Source organism: Cebidichthys violaceus, unplaced genomic scaffold (assembly GCF_023349555.1).
Source record: "Cebidichthys violaceus isolate CVI_PGR_0920_01 unplaced genomic scaffold, fCebVio1.0.p SCAF_15, whole genome shotgun sequence".
In the NCBI taxonomy this organism is placed as follows: domain Eukaryota; kingdom Metazoa; phylum Chordata; class Actinopteri; order Perciformes; family Stichaeidae; genus Cebidichthys; species Cebidichthys violaceus.
In genome coordinates, this window is record NW_027176318.1 from 3,235,992 (window position 1) to 3,248,875 (window position 12,884).

Genomic DNA, 12,884 nt, shown 5'->3' on the forward strand with positions numbered 1-12,884 from the left:
GTAGGGTTTTTATTTAATAAAATTTGTCCCCAATCCAAATCTTCCCAATACTTCCCACAAATAATCCCATTCAACCCTATCAAAAGCCTTCTCAGCATCCAAGCTAAGGACAGCACTTGGGGACGCGATATCTTTCATAGCATGAATAATGCGCAGATGGCGGCGCATATTATCAGAAGCCAATTGTGACTTAATAAAGCCCGTCTGGTCATAGTGAACCAATCTGGTCATATATGGTTCAAGACGTCATGCCAATACACGTGCAAATACTTAATCTCGGTAGTAAGGATGGACAGGGGTCTGTAGTTGCTACATAGGGTAGGATCTTTGCCAGATTTAGGTAATACCGATAATAAAGCTAAATTAATGTCGTCTAAAAAGCAATTAATTTCAATAGAACAGTTAATCATGTCCAGTAGAAACTGACCTAACAGATCCCAAAAAGTGAAGTAAAATTCAGGGGGAATACCATTCCATCCCGGTGTTTTTCCCCTTTTCATCCCCACAATGGCAGCTCTAAGTTCAGCCAGAGTGATGTGGGCCCCTAAGTCATTACACTCATCCAAAGAGAGAGTTGGGAGTGTCACTTTTTGTAAAAAGTTATCACATTTAGCTTTGTCAAAGTGAACTTCGGAAGCATACAGTTTAGAGTAAAATTAATGAAATTCTGAGTTTCTCTCTTTAGGGTCCGACAACGTTTTCAGGCCAGAGTCAATAGATATAATACAACTTCTCACCCTTATGTAGGTTTAAAGCCAACAGGTGGCTTGGTCTGGAACCGTTGAAGTAATAGTTCCTTCTAGATTTGGGAATTATAAATTCTGCTCTGGTTCTTAAGAGGGAGTTTAATTTAATTTTTATTGATTTAATTTGTTTCCCCTATCATCTGAGAAGTTAGTATTTTGCTGATCATACTCCAAACTTTTTAGAGTGGTCTCGTAATCATTAATTTGGCCTAGTCTAGTTTTATTGAGATGAGAAGAGTATGAGATTGCAGTGTTCCTTATACAACCTTTAATAGAGTTCCAAAGGATACGCGGGTCATTAGTGGTCCCAGAATTTTCTGAAATACGTGCAAAACTCATCGTTTCTCAGTAGCGTTACATTAAAGCGCCATCTTGTAGCTCTTATGGGTGTACATGCCAAGGTTAATTTAGAGGTGACTATGCTGTGATCTGATAACAAACAGGGGAGAATGTTAACGTAATGAATTTGAGAAAATGCGGTTGAACTAGCTAGCAGATAGTCTATTCTAGAATAAGATTTGTGTCTGTTTGAGTAAAAACTATACTGTCTAGATGTAGGGTTGATAACACAATATAAATCTGTGACACTAAAATCAGACATGATACCTTGAAATGCAGACATTTGTTGTGCAGGTAATAAATACACTTTGTAACGGATTCTGTAACCTCTTAAGGCAATGTGACTCATTAGTAAAGTAAAAACAGTTAAAGCAGACCCTAGAAGTTGTAAAATATTTTTTATTTTTTTTAACAAACATAATACAATGAAAATAAAATTTGAATTACCTTTTAAATATAAATAAGGAAGGAAGCATACTTGGTTTAAAACAAATGAATGACTATTAAATGCTATGTTATTACAGAGTACGTGGATGAACTGATGAGGCTTGTATTTGAAGACTCCATTTGTTGACGAGTTGAAGACAATTCCCATCCCCAAGGATCTGAAATACAACACAATGACGGGATGGCGACCCTCATCATCCTAATAGTACCAGCTGACAAAGTTCCGGTAGGCGAGAGGCCGGTATCGCCTGTATGGAGAGGATCACACATCATTACCATTGCAGCTAAACACTGTACAGTATTTACAAAGGAACACAAACCTGGTTCATTTGTCTCAAAACCTAATGAGGAAAATAACACTGATTTACAAGAAATGCTGTGTTATAATATAGCAAATGACTCAGGAGGCAACATCACTGCAGAGGACAAGTATTAATCCAGGAAGCAACAATTTTACTTGATCATATTGTTGATTACAGAAATAATAACAGCCAGGATTGGATTGTAAAATGCAGCTACATTTTAGCAGAAAGGTTACAGTTAGGATGACATTTATGTTGTTACTGTATACAACACAAACATGTAATCTCTAAATCTGTTGTACTCTACATAACATTACCAAAGTCACTAATAAAACACATTAGGTTTTAACAGGGAACATGTTAGTAGCTAACTTTAGTTTCCCTACTGAGGCAACGTGAGTGTAATTGTTAGCTGGTGTTACTTAGATAAAGAGAAGGAGCGCTTGTTAAACTGCAGCAGCGGGGATTCCGAACTGCACTTCAATCAATCCATCTGGCGAATGTCCGCTCTCTGGCCAACAAGATGGACGAACTGCTGCTCCTCAACAAAGCAAACACGAACTTTAGCAGATCCGCCACCCTGTGCTTCACTGAAATCTGGCTTGGTGAGCACATCCCAGACAGTGCACTACATCTGCCGGGCTTCCAACTCCTCCGAGCGGACCGCGTAACGGCACTGTCGGGGAAAATGAGGGGAGGCGGAATCAACTTCTATATTAACAAAGGTTGGTGTACAGATGTCACAGTGTTATAGGAATCATGCAGCCCTCAGAAACACTTTTCATTGACAGCAAACTATTTTATTCACCATGGGAGTTTTCCTTATTCATTCTGGCCGGTGTTTACATCCCACAACAGGCCTGTGTGAGTGAGTCCCTCCAACACCTGGCTGAGCAGAGCACAAACACCCAGACTACCTGCTCATTGTTCTCGGGGACTTAAACAGAGCAAACCTCAGCAAAGAACTGCCAAAATACAGACAGCACATTATTAAGTGTAGCACCAGGGACAAAAACGCACTGGACCACTGCTACACTGTACTAAAGGATGCATATCGCTCAGTCCTCCATGCAGCTTTGGGACTCTCGGATCATTGTTTGGTTCATCTTCTCCCAACCTACAGGCAGAAACTAAAATCTGCAAAGCCTGTGGTGAAGACTATAAGGAGATGGGCCAACGAGGCAAAGCTGGAGTTACAGTCCTGCTTTGTCTGCACTGATTGGAGTGTTTTTGAGGCTGCTGCTACAGACCTGGATGAGCTCACTGACACTGTGACATCATACATCAGTTATTGTGAGGACATGTGTGTGCTGACAAAAAAATGTCTGCACATTCAACAACAAATGACTACAGGCCCGTCGCCCTGACGTCTGTGGTCATGAAATCATTTGAGAGACTGGCGTTGACCCACCTGAAGGACATCACAGGGCCCCTGCTGGACCCCCTGCAGTTTGCCTACCATGCAAACAGGTGGGTGGATGATGCGGTCAACATGGGACTGCACTACATGCTGCAACACCTCGACTCCCCCCCAGGGTCATATGCAAGGGTTCTGTTTGTGGACTTCAGCTCAGCGTTCAGGACTATCATCCCAGAAATTGAACCAAAACTCTCCCAGCTCACTGTGCCAGTCTCCACCTGTCAGTGGATCACAAACCACGTAGCAGGTGAGGCTGGGAAAAATCACATCCAGCACCCGGACTATCAGCACTGGCACCCCCCAGGGATGTGTGCTCTTCCCATTGCTCTTCTCCCTCAACACAAATTTCTGCACCTCAAAAGGACCCAACTGTTAAACTCCTGAAGTTCGCAGACGACACAACGGTCATCGGCCTCATCAGGGACGGTGATGAGTCTGCGTACAGACGGGAGGTTGAACAGCTGGTCTTCTGGTGTGGTCAGAACAACCTGGAGCTGAACAAGCTCAAAACTGTGGAGATGACAGTGGACTTCAGGAGGAGCCCTCCAACACTGCCCCCCCCTCACCATACTCAACAGCACTGTGTCCGCTGTGGAGACCTTCAGGTTTCTGGGATCCACAATCTCCCAGGACCTGAAGTGGGCCTCCAACATTGACACAATCAGGAAAAAGCCCCCAGCAGAGGTTGTACTTCCTGCGCCAGCTCAGGAAGTTCAACCTGCCTCAGGAGCTGCTGATTCTGTTTTACTGTGGTTTGGATCAGCCACTAAACAGGACAGAAACAGACTACAACGGATTGTACACCTCCAGACTCAGGAGGTGGGCAGGAAACTGCAGAGCTTCACACCCTGGACACAAGCTGTTCCAACTCATCCCCTCTGGTAGGCGCTATAGAACACTGTACGCCAAAACCACCAGACACAGGAACAGCTTTTTTCCACTGGCTGTGACTCTGGTGAACAATTAATCAGACATACTGAAGTATTATCTCTGTTTGCACTATTACCACCATTTACACTATCACCTAATTTCCATTGCCATTGTTGTTATATAGGTTTATGTTCATAAATATATATATTAGTGCTGGGCAACTTAACGCGTTATTATCGCGTTAACGCATTCATTAACAACGATGCTTATTTTATCGTGCATTAACGCAGTTTTTTTTTAAAATGCAATACACACCGTTGATGCCAGCAAATCATCCAAACAAACGTAAGATGCAGCGTGTGGGAGAAGTATAAATAAAGAAGAGCAAGACAAGCTAACAAATGCCACAGCGAAGTGGATAGCTACAAACTGCAGGCCAATTGGTATTGTGGAAGATGTCTGAGGAACGTTCTTCGGATCGCAACGAATGGCGGCACGTATGAGCCTCCCTCAAGACGCACCATCACAAGAAGAATACATGAGTTGTATGAACAGGAGAGGACTACAAAAGCGACGACGTTACAACGTGCACCAACTGGAAACTACTGGACATCGCTGGGTAACCATAATAACATCGGAGTTACAGTGCATTATATTGATGAACAGTGGGAGCTGCATTCACATGCTCTGACTGTAATGAAAACAGAAGACAGACATTTTGCTGAAACGTGTGCGGAACATTTTATTCATGTTGCACAGCAGTGGAACGTTTCAAATAAAGTCAGCACACTTAGCACAGATAGTGCAAGAATTATAAATGCTACTGTGTAAAGGGAATATTGCTGTTAAAAAGCACCTTGTTTGTTTAAAGTGTTTGCAAACCAAATGTTATTGCACTTTTATTCATATAGCAGTACTTTTCAAATAAGTGCGCAATACACTACTTTTGAATTAATTATTGAACTTTGTGCATATCAATGCGATTAATCATGATTAATCACAGAAAATCATGCGATTAATCGCGATTAAAAATTGTAATCGTTGCCCAGCACTAATATATATATATATATATATATATATATATATATATATATATATATATATACACACTTTTGGATATATATGTTTTTATTGTACATAGTTGTTAAATGTTTATACTTTTTTGTTGTCCTTGTTTTATTTTTTATATTTTTCTTGTTCATTGTAAGTGTATGTACGTTGAGAGCAATGTGTAAACCGTAGTCAAATTCCTTGTATGCGTACGCATACATGGCCAATAAAGCTGATTCTGATTCTGAAAAGAAACAAAACTTCAGTCATCAACGGATATTTGTCACTGCAATGTAAAGAAGTGACAGTTATAACTTTACATATAAAATATAAGACAGCTAGACCATAACTTACCCCTGTGAAACGTCCTGCTCCAGTCCTGGTTTGCGACGGTGGGTCGAGTCTATCAGCTTCTTCCTCCTGACTTTCAATAACTGAGTCGCTGCAGGACAGATGCTATTGTTACCATGGTTACAACAGTGTTTGTGGCCGCTCAGTGAGCCTTTAGAGCGAAATTCTGTTCATGGTAAGAGGTGGGACATTTCCTACGCATGGGATATGTGGTTGACCAATCCCAACAGAGTGGGCGCTTTTAGCATGTGATGTGTTGACTTTACACTGTCCCATCATCTGGTTTTGTCTTTTGTGGTAAGGTTTGCATCCAACCCCTTGGTGTGGAAATACAGAGGCCCATGCCTGGCAATTCTGTTCGTGTGCATATTTGTATCTTGTTAGTTTACAATGGATTGTACCCTGGCAAACATTTTTCAAGATATTCACATGCTCCTGTGGTCTGAATAGTGTGTATTTTTTGAGAAAATATGTGGCGGGTATTGGATAGTTTTTCAGCTTTGGGCTTCTAAAGATGAGCTATTTTGACTGCTTAAAAAAGTGCTTGAACAGTGCATGTAATAATAGAACAATAATGTTTTAACTACACTCTCTTTTTCAATCAATTTAGTATGTGATGTGTTAGTGCTGTGGTAGCCTTAACACTGTCTCACCTTCTGGTCTTTGTGTTTTGTGGAACTTGTAAGGTTTGCATCTAACCCCTTGGTGCGGTTCTGTTAGTGTGTATATTTGTATAGAGTTAGTTTGCAGTGGGTTAAACCAGGGGTATTCGATTAAAGTACATCGAGGTCCATTTAGAGAGAATTTCCTCATGCAAAGGTCCGGAACATCACAATAATGTCTAACTTGTGCTATGATTTAGTCCCATATATATGGAATTAGCCAACAATTGTATTAACAGCTGTATGCAACTGACTGTCAAATCAAATAAAGAAAGTTCAATTGAATAATATCTCAACAATATTTATTGTCATCTTTCAAATTTAACTGGATGAATTATAAATAAGACATATTAATAAATGCATGAGCTTCTCTTGCTTCAATTAAAATAAGGACTAGATTAAAGAATAAAATACATTACAGAAAGCTTTTGAAAAAAAATGTGAGTCTTAAAATAAAGTACTTAATTTTAGAAAAATGTATTTCACTGAATTGTCCTGCAGTTTTAAATTCAGTTCATTCAGGTGTGAAGTGATGTCAATCAAGAAAACTATGATATTATATTTTTCTCATCTGCTAATAAGAGAAAGTTGTGTTCAGGGACTTTATCTGTGGTTATTAAACCACTTGTTTCAGCTCTATTCCTCTCTGTTAACATCATTGTTGGACAGTGAACTAACGTGTTAGGGTTCTGATCATATTGAGCTCTTAGATTGTTTATTTTCTGTGACTTCATTTCAGATGTGAGTGGGTTCGTTTGCTAAAAAGAGTTGTGCTTTGTCTCGTAGTGGCGCTTCACATTGTCGCTTTTAATAATCGTCACGGTCTCTGAACGCATGAGACATACTGGTTTTAAACTGACCATGGGAAGAAATAACCTATAAGAGTCTGTTCATTATTGTTTAAAGACTCTGGTCTCTCTGACCACTTTTCTCTCTTTGGAGAACGTCATGTGATATAACTTCTCACTCACGTAATTCTTCTACTCTTCGCTTTCTTTCCTCGTCTCTCCCTGTGTGTGTAAATCTCACTTGAGTCGGGAAACTTGTCAGAATTGACTCGTTTGATTGGCCAAGTAGCATCATGTGAGATGATTTACAACGCATGTAATTGGTCAGTGTGCTTCCTGGACCGCTGAACGAGTGCCGTAAAGACTAGAAAAGCTGCGCCGGTTAAAATAGAAGCGCTCCGTCAAAATGTTATAATTCTCAATTATCTTTCGGTTTTAGGTCCAGGGCGTCTGGGTCCGGACAGCGGTCCGCCTATTAGTGACCCCTGGGTTACACCCTGCCATATATGCATTTCAATAATGAGCATATAGCAAGATAGTCACATGCTCCTGTATGGTGCTTATTTTTTGTGAGATATTTCAATTCAATAAATCGTATGAGAAGTTATCTCAAGACATAAATTGTAATTCCTCCCACAGGCTGTGAATACCTTACATCTTGCCAGCTAGCCACATCTCCAGCATGCTTTCTATCTCAAAGCCTACCAACCAGTTTCCCTATTCAAATCCTTAGCTCATTGTAAGAAGTCCCATGGGAGAAAATGCCTCCAAATTTGCGACAATGTGTCACTCTAGACCAGGGGTATTCAATTAAAATTCCAAAAGGTCCAGATTGAGTAAATCTCCTCGTGCAAAGGTCCGGAACATTACAATACTATCTAACGTGTGCTATTTAGTATAAATATATTCAAGAAGCCTAGTAGTAGTAACAACGTCTCTGTGTAGTCAACAACTGTCAAATTAAATAAAGAAAGTACACATCAAATCTATTTGAACAATTATTATTCTCAGTTTTCAAATTTAACTGGATGGATTATAAATGATACATAGAAATACATAAATAAATGTTCTTTCATCTAAAAATAAAATACACAAAAAATATTTTTTTTAAAACTTTGTTAAATCCATTTCACATCATAACGGTCTCATTCAACTTTATAATCAACAATCTCTACACATCTTAACATCTTGCCCTCAGTTCAGATTGGAGTGGGTATGTTTGCTTGGGGGTGGGTATTATTTTTTTATTTTATTTTAGGTCTCGTAGTGGCGTTTTACATTGGCACATTTGGTAATGGCCATGGTATCTGAACATATGAGACAGAGTGGTTTTGTAGCGCCAGCAGGAAGAATTAACAAATAAGAGTCCGTCCATTCTTTGTTAAAAGCTCTGTTTTCTCGGTCCACTTTTCTCTTTTTAGAGCATGCCATGTGAAACTGCTTCTCCGACTTACTTCTCTCTCTCTCCGTCTCTCCCCTGTCTGTGTACAAATCTCACTCGGCTCATGGTGCATTTCAGAATACACATATTTGATTGGCTGAGTAGCGTCACGTGAGATGATTTACAATGCATGTAATTGGTCGGTGTATTTCCTGGACTGCTGACCGAGTACTGTAAAGGCTAGAAAAGCTGTGCAGGTTCAAATAGAAGCACTCCGCCAAAATGTATAATTCTCAATTATCCATCTGTCATACGTCTGGGTCCGGATCTGGACCGCCTATTATTGACCCCTGCTCTAGACCATAGCCAGGAAGCAGTAGCATTTAGCCACGGTGAGAATCATTGTAGATTCGATCCAAGATTGTACAGCAATGATTTTACAGCATAGCAACATTTCCACTGACAGTGAGGTCATTAGTGCTGTCGGTGCATTGTCACATTTTTCAGGAGGTGCTCTCAAGTATAAATGAGGCATTATGTTACTTTATTTGAAGGCGAGGGGGAGGAGCAGGCAGAGGCATGAGAAGCAATTTGCCATTCCCATGGTTTTCTCAACCACTATTTGCATGCTGTTTGAATGGGCTGGCCTCAGGGCTGGCGGGGGGGGGGGGGGGGGGGGGGGTGTAGGGTTAGATAACACGCATTGCTCAACAACAAGGATTAAATTCATCAAAGTGCAGCTCATAAAGAAGATTTTAAATTCAGCATCACGAAAGGAAATGTGAAAATAAACACCTTTTAACCAATGATGATGAACTGTAGCAAGTGATCTGAATAAATAACAGTTTAATTTGGATTTGATAAAAAAAAAAAATTAAAAAAAATCAATTCATTTCTTACACTAAAGCAGCAGGAAGATATTCTATGAGCCAGCCTGTTATGCAACTGTGCATTTCACTGCACAGCAGCTACTGTATGTCTGCATTAGTCTCTGACTCTCTGATAACATCTGTGACACATGCAGCTTCAACATTCATTTTCACAACTGAACTAGAACTATTCACCTCCTTCCACTCACGTGAGAGTTCACTACTCACTAGACCACTGCAGAAATTCATTTAAAAAAAGGCTTCACTTACCATCCGGCACCACTGAATCACACAGTATGAAGCTGACCGAGTATAAAGACAGACAGCTCTCTACAGGGACGCAGACACAGAGAGATTTCCATTGGACGTACCTGCAGCTTTACACGCCGGCTCCCGCTTTGCATCCTCTCTGCAAACACAGGTCACATTTTCTTAGAAGGAGGGACACAAATGTGATGTGGGCAATATATTGTGATAGTATTAAATGCTGTGCGATATCCTTTATAAACATATGGTACGGTGTCTGGCGTGTACCACCCAAATATTTCTACGGTATCTTTCAAATATAGCACATAAGAGAGAGTGTAAACGATCAGTTCATTGAAAGACAAGTCAGAGGAAGACACAGTACAACTGAAACCTAACGCCTCAAACATTCATCTATTTATTCAATATTTGACAAACTAATACAGATCATAAGGGCCACATCTAGTCATTATTTCTATATGTTTTTGAGTTCAGTACCTGATACCATGAATTAGTTACTTTATAACTTGTTATTAAAAAGGCACAAATGAATGATTGCCACTGGTGTTGTTATATGTCATATATTACTTTCAGAATGAATCAGGCTTTACTCAAACCACGACACCATTATTTGTAAACCTAGAAAAAAGCTTATTTTCATGGATTTTCTTTCAGTCAAGGGTTCATCTCACTGACACTCACTCAGTGACAGTTGTGGTGAGCCATTTCCTGACGCTGTCCTGGCTCCAATTTCCTGTGGTTGACATGATGCAACAAATTATTATAAAGCCGGTGACAATAAGCTCCGATAGCAAACATTTAAAGTGACAGAAGTAGGAAGCCTCCACTGAGAGCTGACCACTGAACAACAACAACAACAACAACATGTCCTCTGAGCCTCCTGGGGCCTGTTGTTCGAAACCTTGATAAGGGATTAAGCCGGGATATGTTGGTTATCCTGGCTGAATTTAGCCTGCAGTCGGTTGTTCGAAAGCTGGATAACTTTATCCTGGTCAAGTTACCATGGTGATTTATTCTCTGCAGCTAGCCTGCTCCAGACCAGGCTCAATGCCAAGCTTAGTTGATTCTGTTGTCTTATCTTTGGAGTCAGCGGCTGCGCTGATCAGAAATGAATGTGTTTTATACAGTCATTCCATGTTCTGATGAAGGCTACGCATTGGCCTCGTTTTTAAACAAACAACACGTAGGCTAAATTATTATTTTAAAAAAAGAAATAAAACAAAACATGATCAAATTAAAAAAAGAAATAAAGTTAGCCTATTACGATAGTTCTTTTTCATAATTGGGGCCTATTCGTGTGTTCGTCATTGTAAATAAACACCCTTCATATTGTTTGCCAGCTCAAATCTGATTTTATTGCAGTCATTACAGTAATTAGAAATGGCTGCACTTCCAAAGGTGCTTGCAATTAATTACACTACTCATTTAATCAGTCCGTCTCCAAACTTCAAGACAGCAGCGGTGCTTCATTTTATGAGAGGTGTGTCACCTTACGTCAGCGTTCAGATCCGCTGTTCATTGGAGGAAAGTGTCCACACCTGTCGTCTCATCAGTGATCAATCTCTGTGGTCTACTGAAGAAAGCCGGGGCCGCGCACTTACTCGAATTAGTTAGACCTGGCTTGACAAAGCCGCCCCTCCTCAGTCTGGCTCGGCGTTCGAACAACCAATTAAGCCAGGATGAACTTATGAGACTTTGTCCAACCTGGCTTTATTCTACTTTCGAACAACAGGCCCATGGTCTTAGTAGAACTGCTCAGCCAGGGTCCTCTACTGAATTCACAAAGAAAGAAGAATTCCTGTCATGTCAATGACAGATTTGTCATCTTGGTGCCTCAATTTAAAATGATGATCTTTTACTGGATAATTTTGGTGATTTACAAATTATATATGAGACAATACCTTGTCTACGTGAACAATTAAGATATTAAATGGAAAATGTAAATGCAATCAATTAATCGAAGCTGTATGTGGATGTAAACTCTACAAATTAAAATGTGTGTAAATTGAATAGAGAGCCCTACCAACACACCACCAGCCTGACACAATAACTGCTCATTTATTACAACCTATTAATAATGCTGAGATGTCGGATTACCTGACTGCTTGTGTTTTTTTTTTAAGCAGTCTGACTTTAAAGTGATGTCACTGTGTCCCCAGATCAGTGACTTCGTAGAGTCCAATTTACCATGACAATAGACGAGAAGTACAGAAGGTAAGAACCTTCACAACTAAATCACAACTCTCTCATGGTGACAGAAAAACACATGTTACTCTGGAATAATTTCATGCTATGTCATGTTTTGTCATTGTTAAGAACTTAATAACTTGGCCGGTGCAGGGAAGGTTTAAACTCTCCCTCATCATGATCCTAATTTGATGCTTTCATTTATAAAAGAACTATTTGTATAAACAGCAATTTTGATGTTTTACTCCACTGTCTCCAAATCACCTGTTTTTCCAAAGCACATTTTTTCCAAAGCACATCACATTTCCTGAAGTATATCTACACTAAAATGAAGCTACCTAACAACAACAACAACTTGAACACAGTTTAATCCACACTGTGTACGTGTGTTTTTAAAACTGCTTCACTGCGCAACAATAACAGCCGACCTGTTGTTCACTGATGTTGACTCAAGCAAGTTCAAAGTCACTAAAAAGTAACCTTTGAAAATAATTGCAATAAGATGATTCGCAGTAAATGGAATTTGATTTCAGTATGTATTGTGGGCTGCCAAGAACATGCTCATAGCTTCCCTACCGTGAGCCTGCTGGTCCTGAGCTGTGATGAACTCAGGAGGGTCCATTTGGTTCCAGTGGACCCTGGATGCAACCAGATTGGTCCTTTTGGCCCGAGCTCTTTCAGACGCCATGGAAAGAAACTGGAGTGTTTGGGAACCACAGCTCATATGAGGAGCAACAGATGCACAACAACACCAGAAAAGCATAGTCACGAATGCTTACAGCACTTACCTGTGTAACTGGAATGACCCGGATAACTTTTGGTTGTACATACATCGACAGCAGCAGCTGAGCTGATCAATAGTGAGGAGCCTGTGAAGCAGCAGACAGCAGTTCTCTTTCAGCTCCTCTAAGCATGCTTGAGCAAAGCAGGGAGATGCAAATGACACTCTAGTAGACTCTGTCACCCTACAAGGAAATATGAGGATATGTGTTGTTGATACCGTCCATCTTTTCCTGCTCCTCTTTTATCACTTCCTGCTTGCGTGTGGTCAGAGGACAATACATTTCTTCCAACAAAAAGAACTAGAAGTCCTTAATTAGTAGGAGGAAATTAGTTGTTAGTTTAATACTTTTCCACTGAAGTTTAGTCCTTTTCACAAGTCATTCGATAGCTTGCAATTGAGGGTAAAATCAGTTCAAATGTGT

At 40.2% G+C, this 12,884-nt stretch overlaps 1 protein-coding gene across 1 annotated transcript in view; it reads right to left on the reverse strand.

Annotated features, from left to right (window-relative positions):
- The window catches only part of itprid1 (ITPR interacting domain containing 1), a 52,298-nt gene extending 39,699 nt beyond the window's left edge, over positions 1-12,599 (reverse strand). Inside the window, exons 1-4 of the mRNA XM_068709617.1 lie at positions 12,468-12,599; positions 12,256-12,376; positions 10,174-10,225; positions 9,597-9,634 (exon numbers count right to left, since the gene is read on the reverse strand). Coding sequence (XP_068565718.1) covers positions 9,597-9,634; positions 10,174-10,225; positions 12,256-12,376; positions 12,468-12,512 — 256 coding nt within the window. The 5' untranslated portion in view covers positions 12,513-12,599. The remainder of the gene's footprint in view (positions 1-9,596; positions 9,635-10,173; positions 10,226-12,255; positions 12,377-12,467) is intronic.
- Between the last annotated feature and the right edge of the window lie 285 nt (positions 12,600-12,884).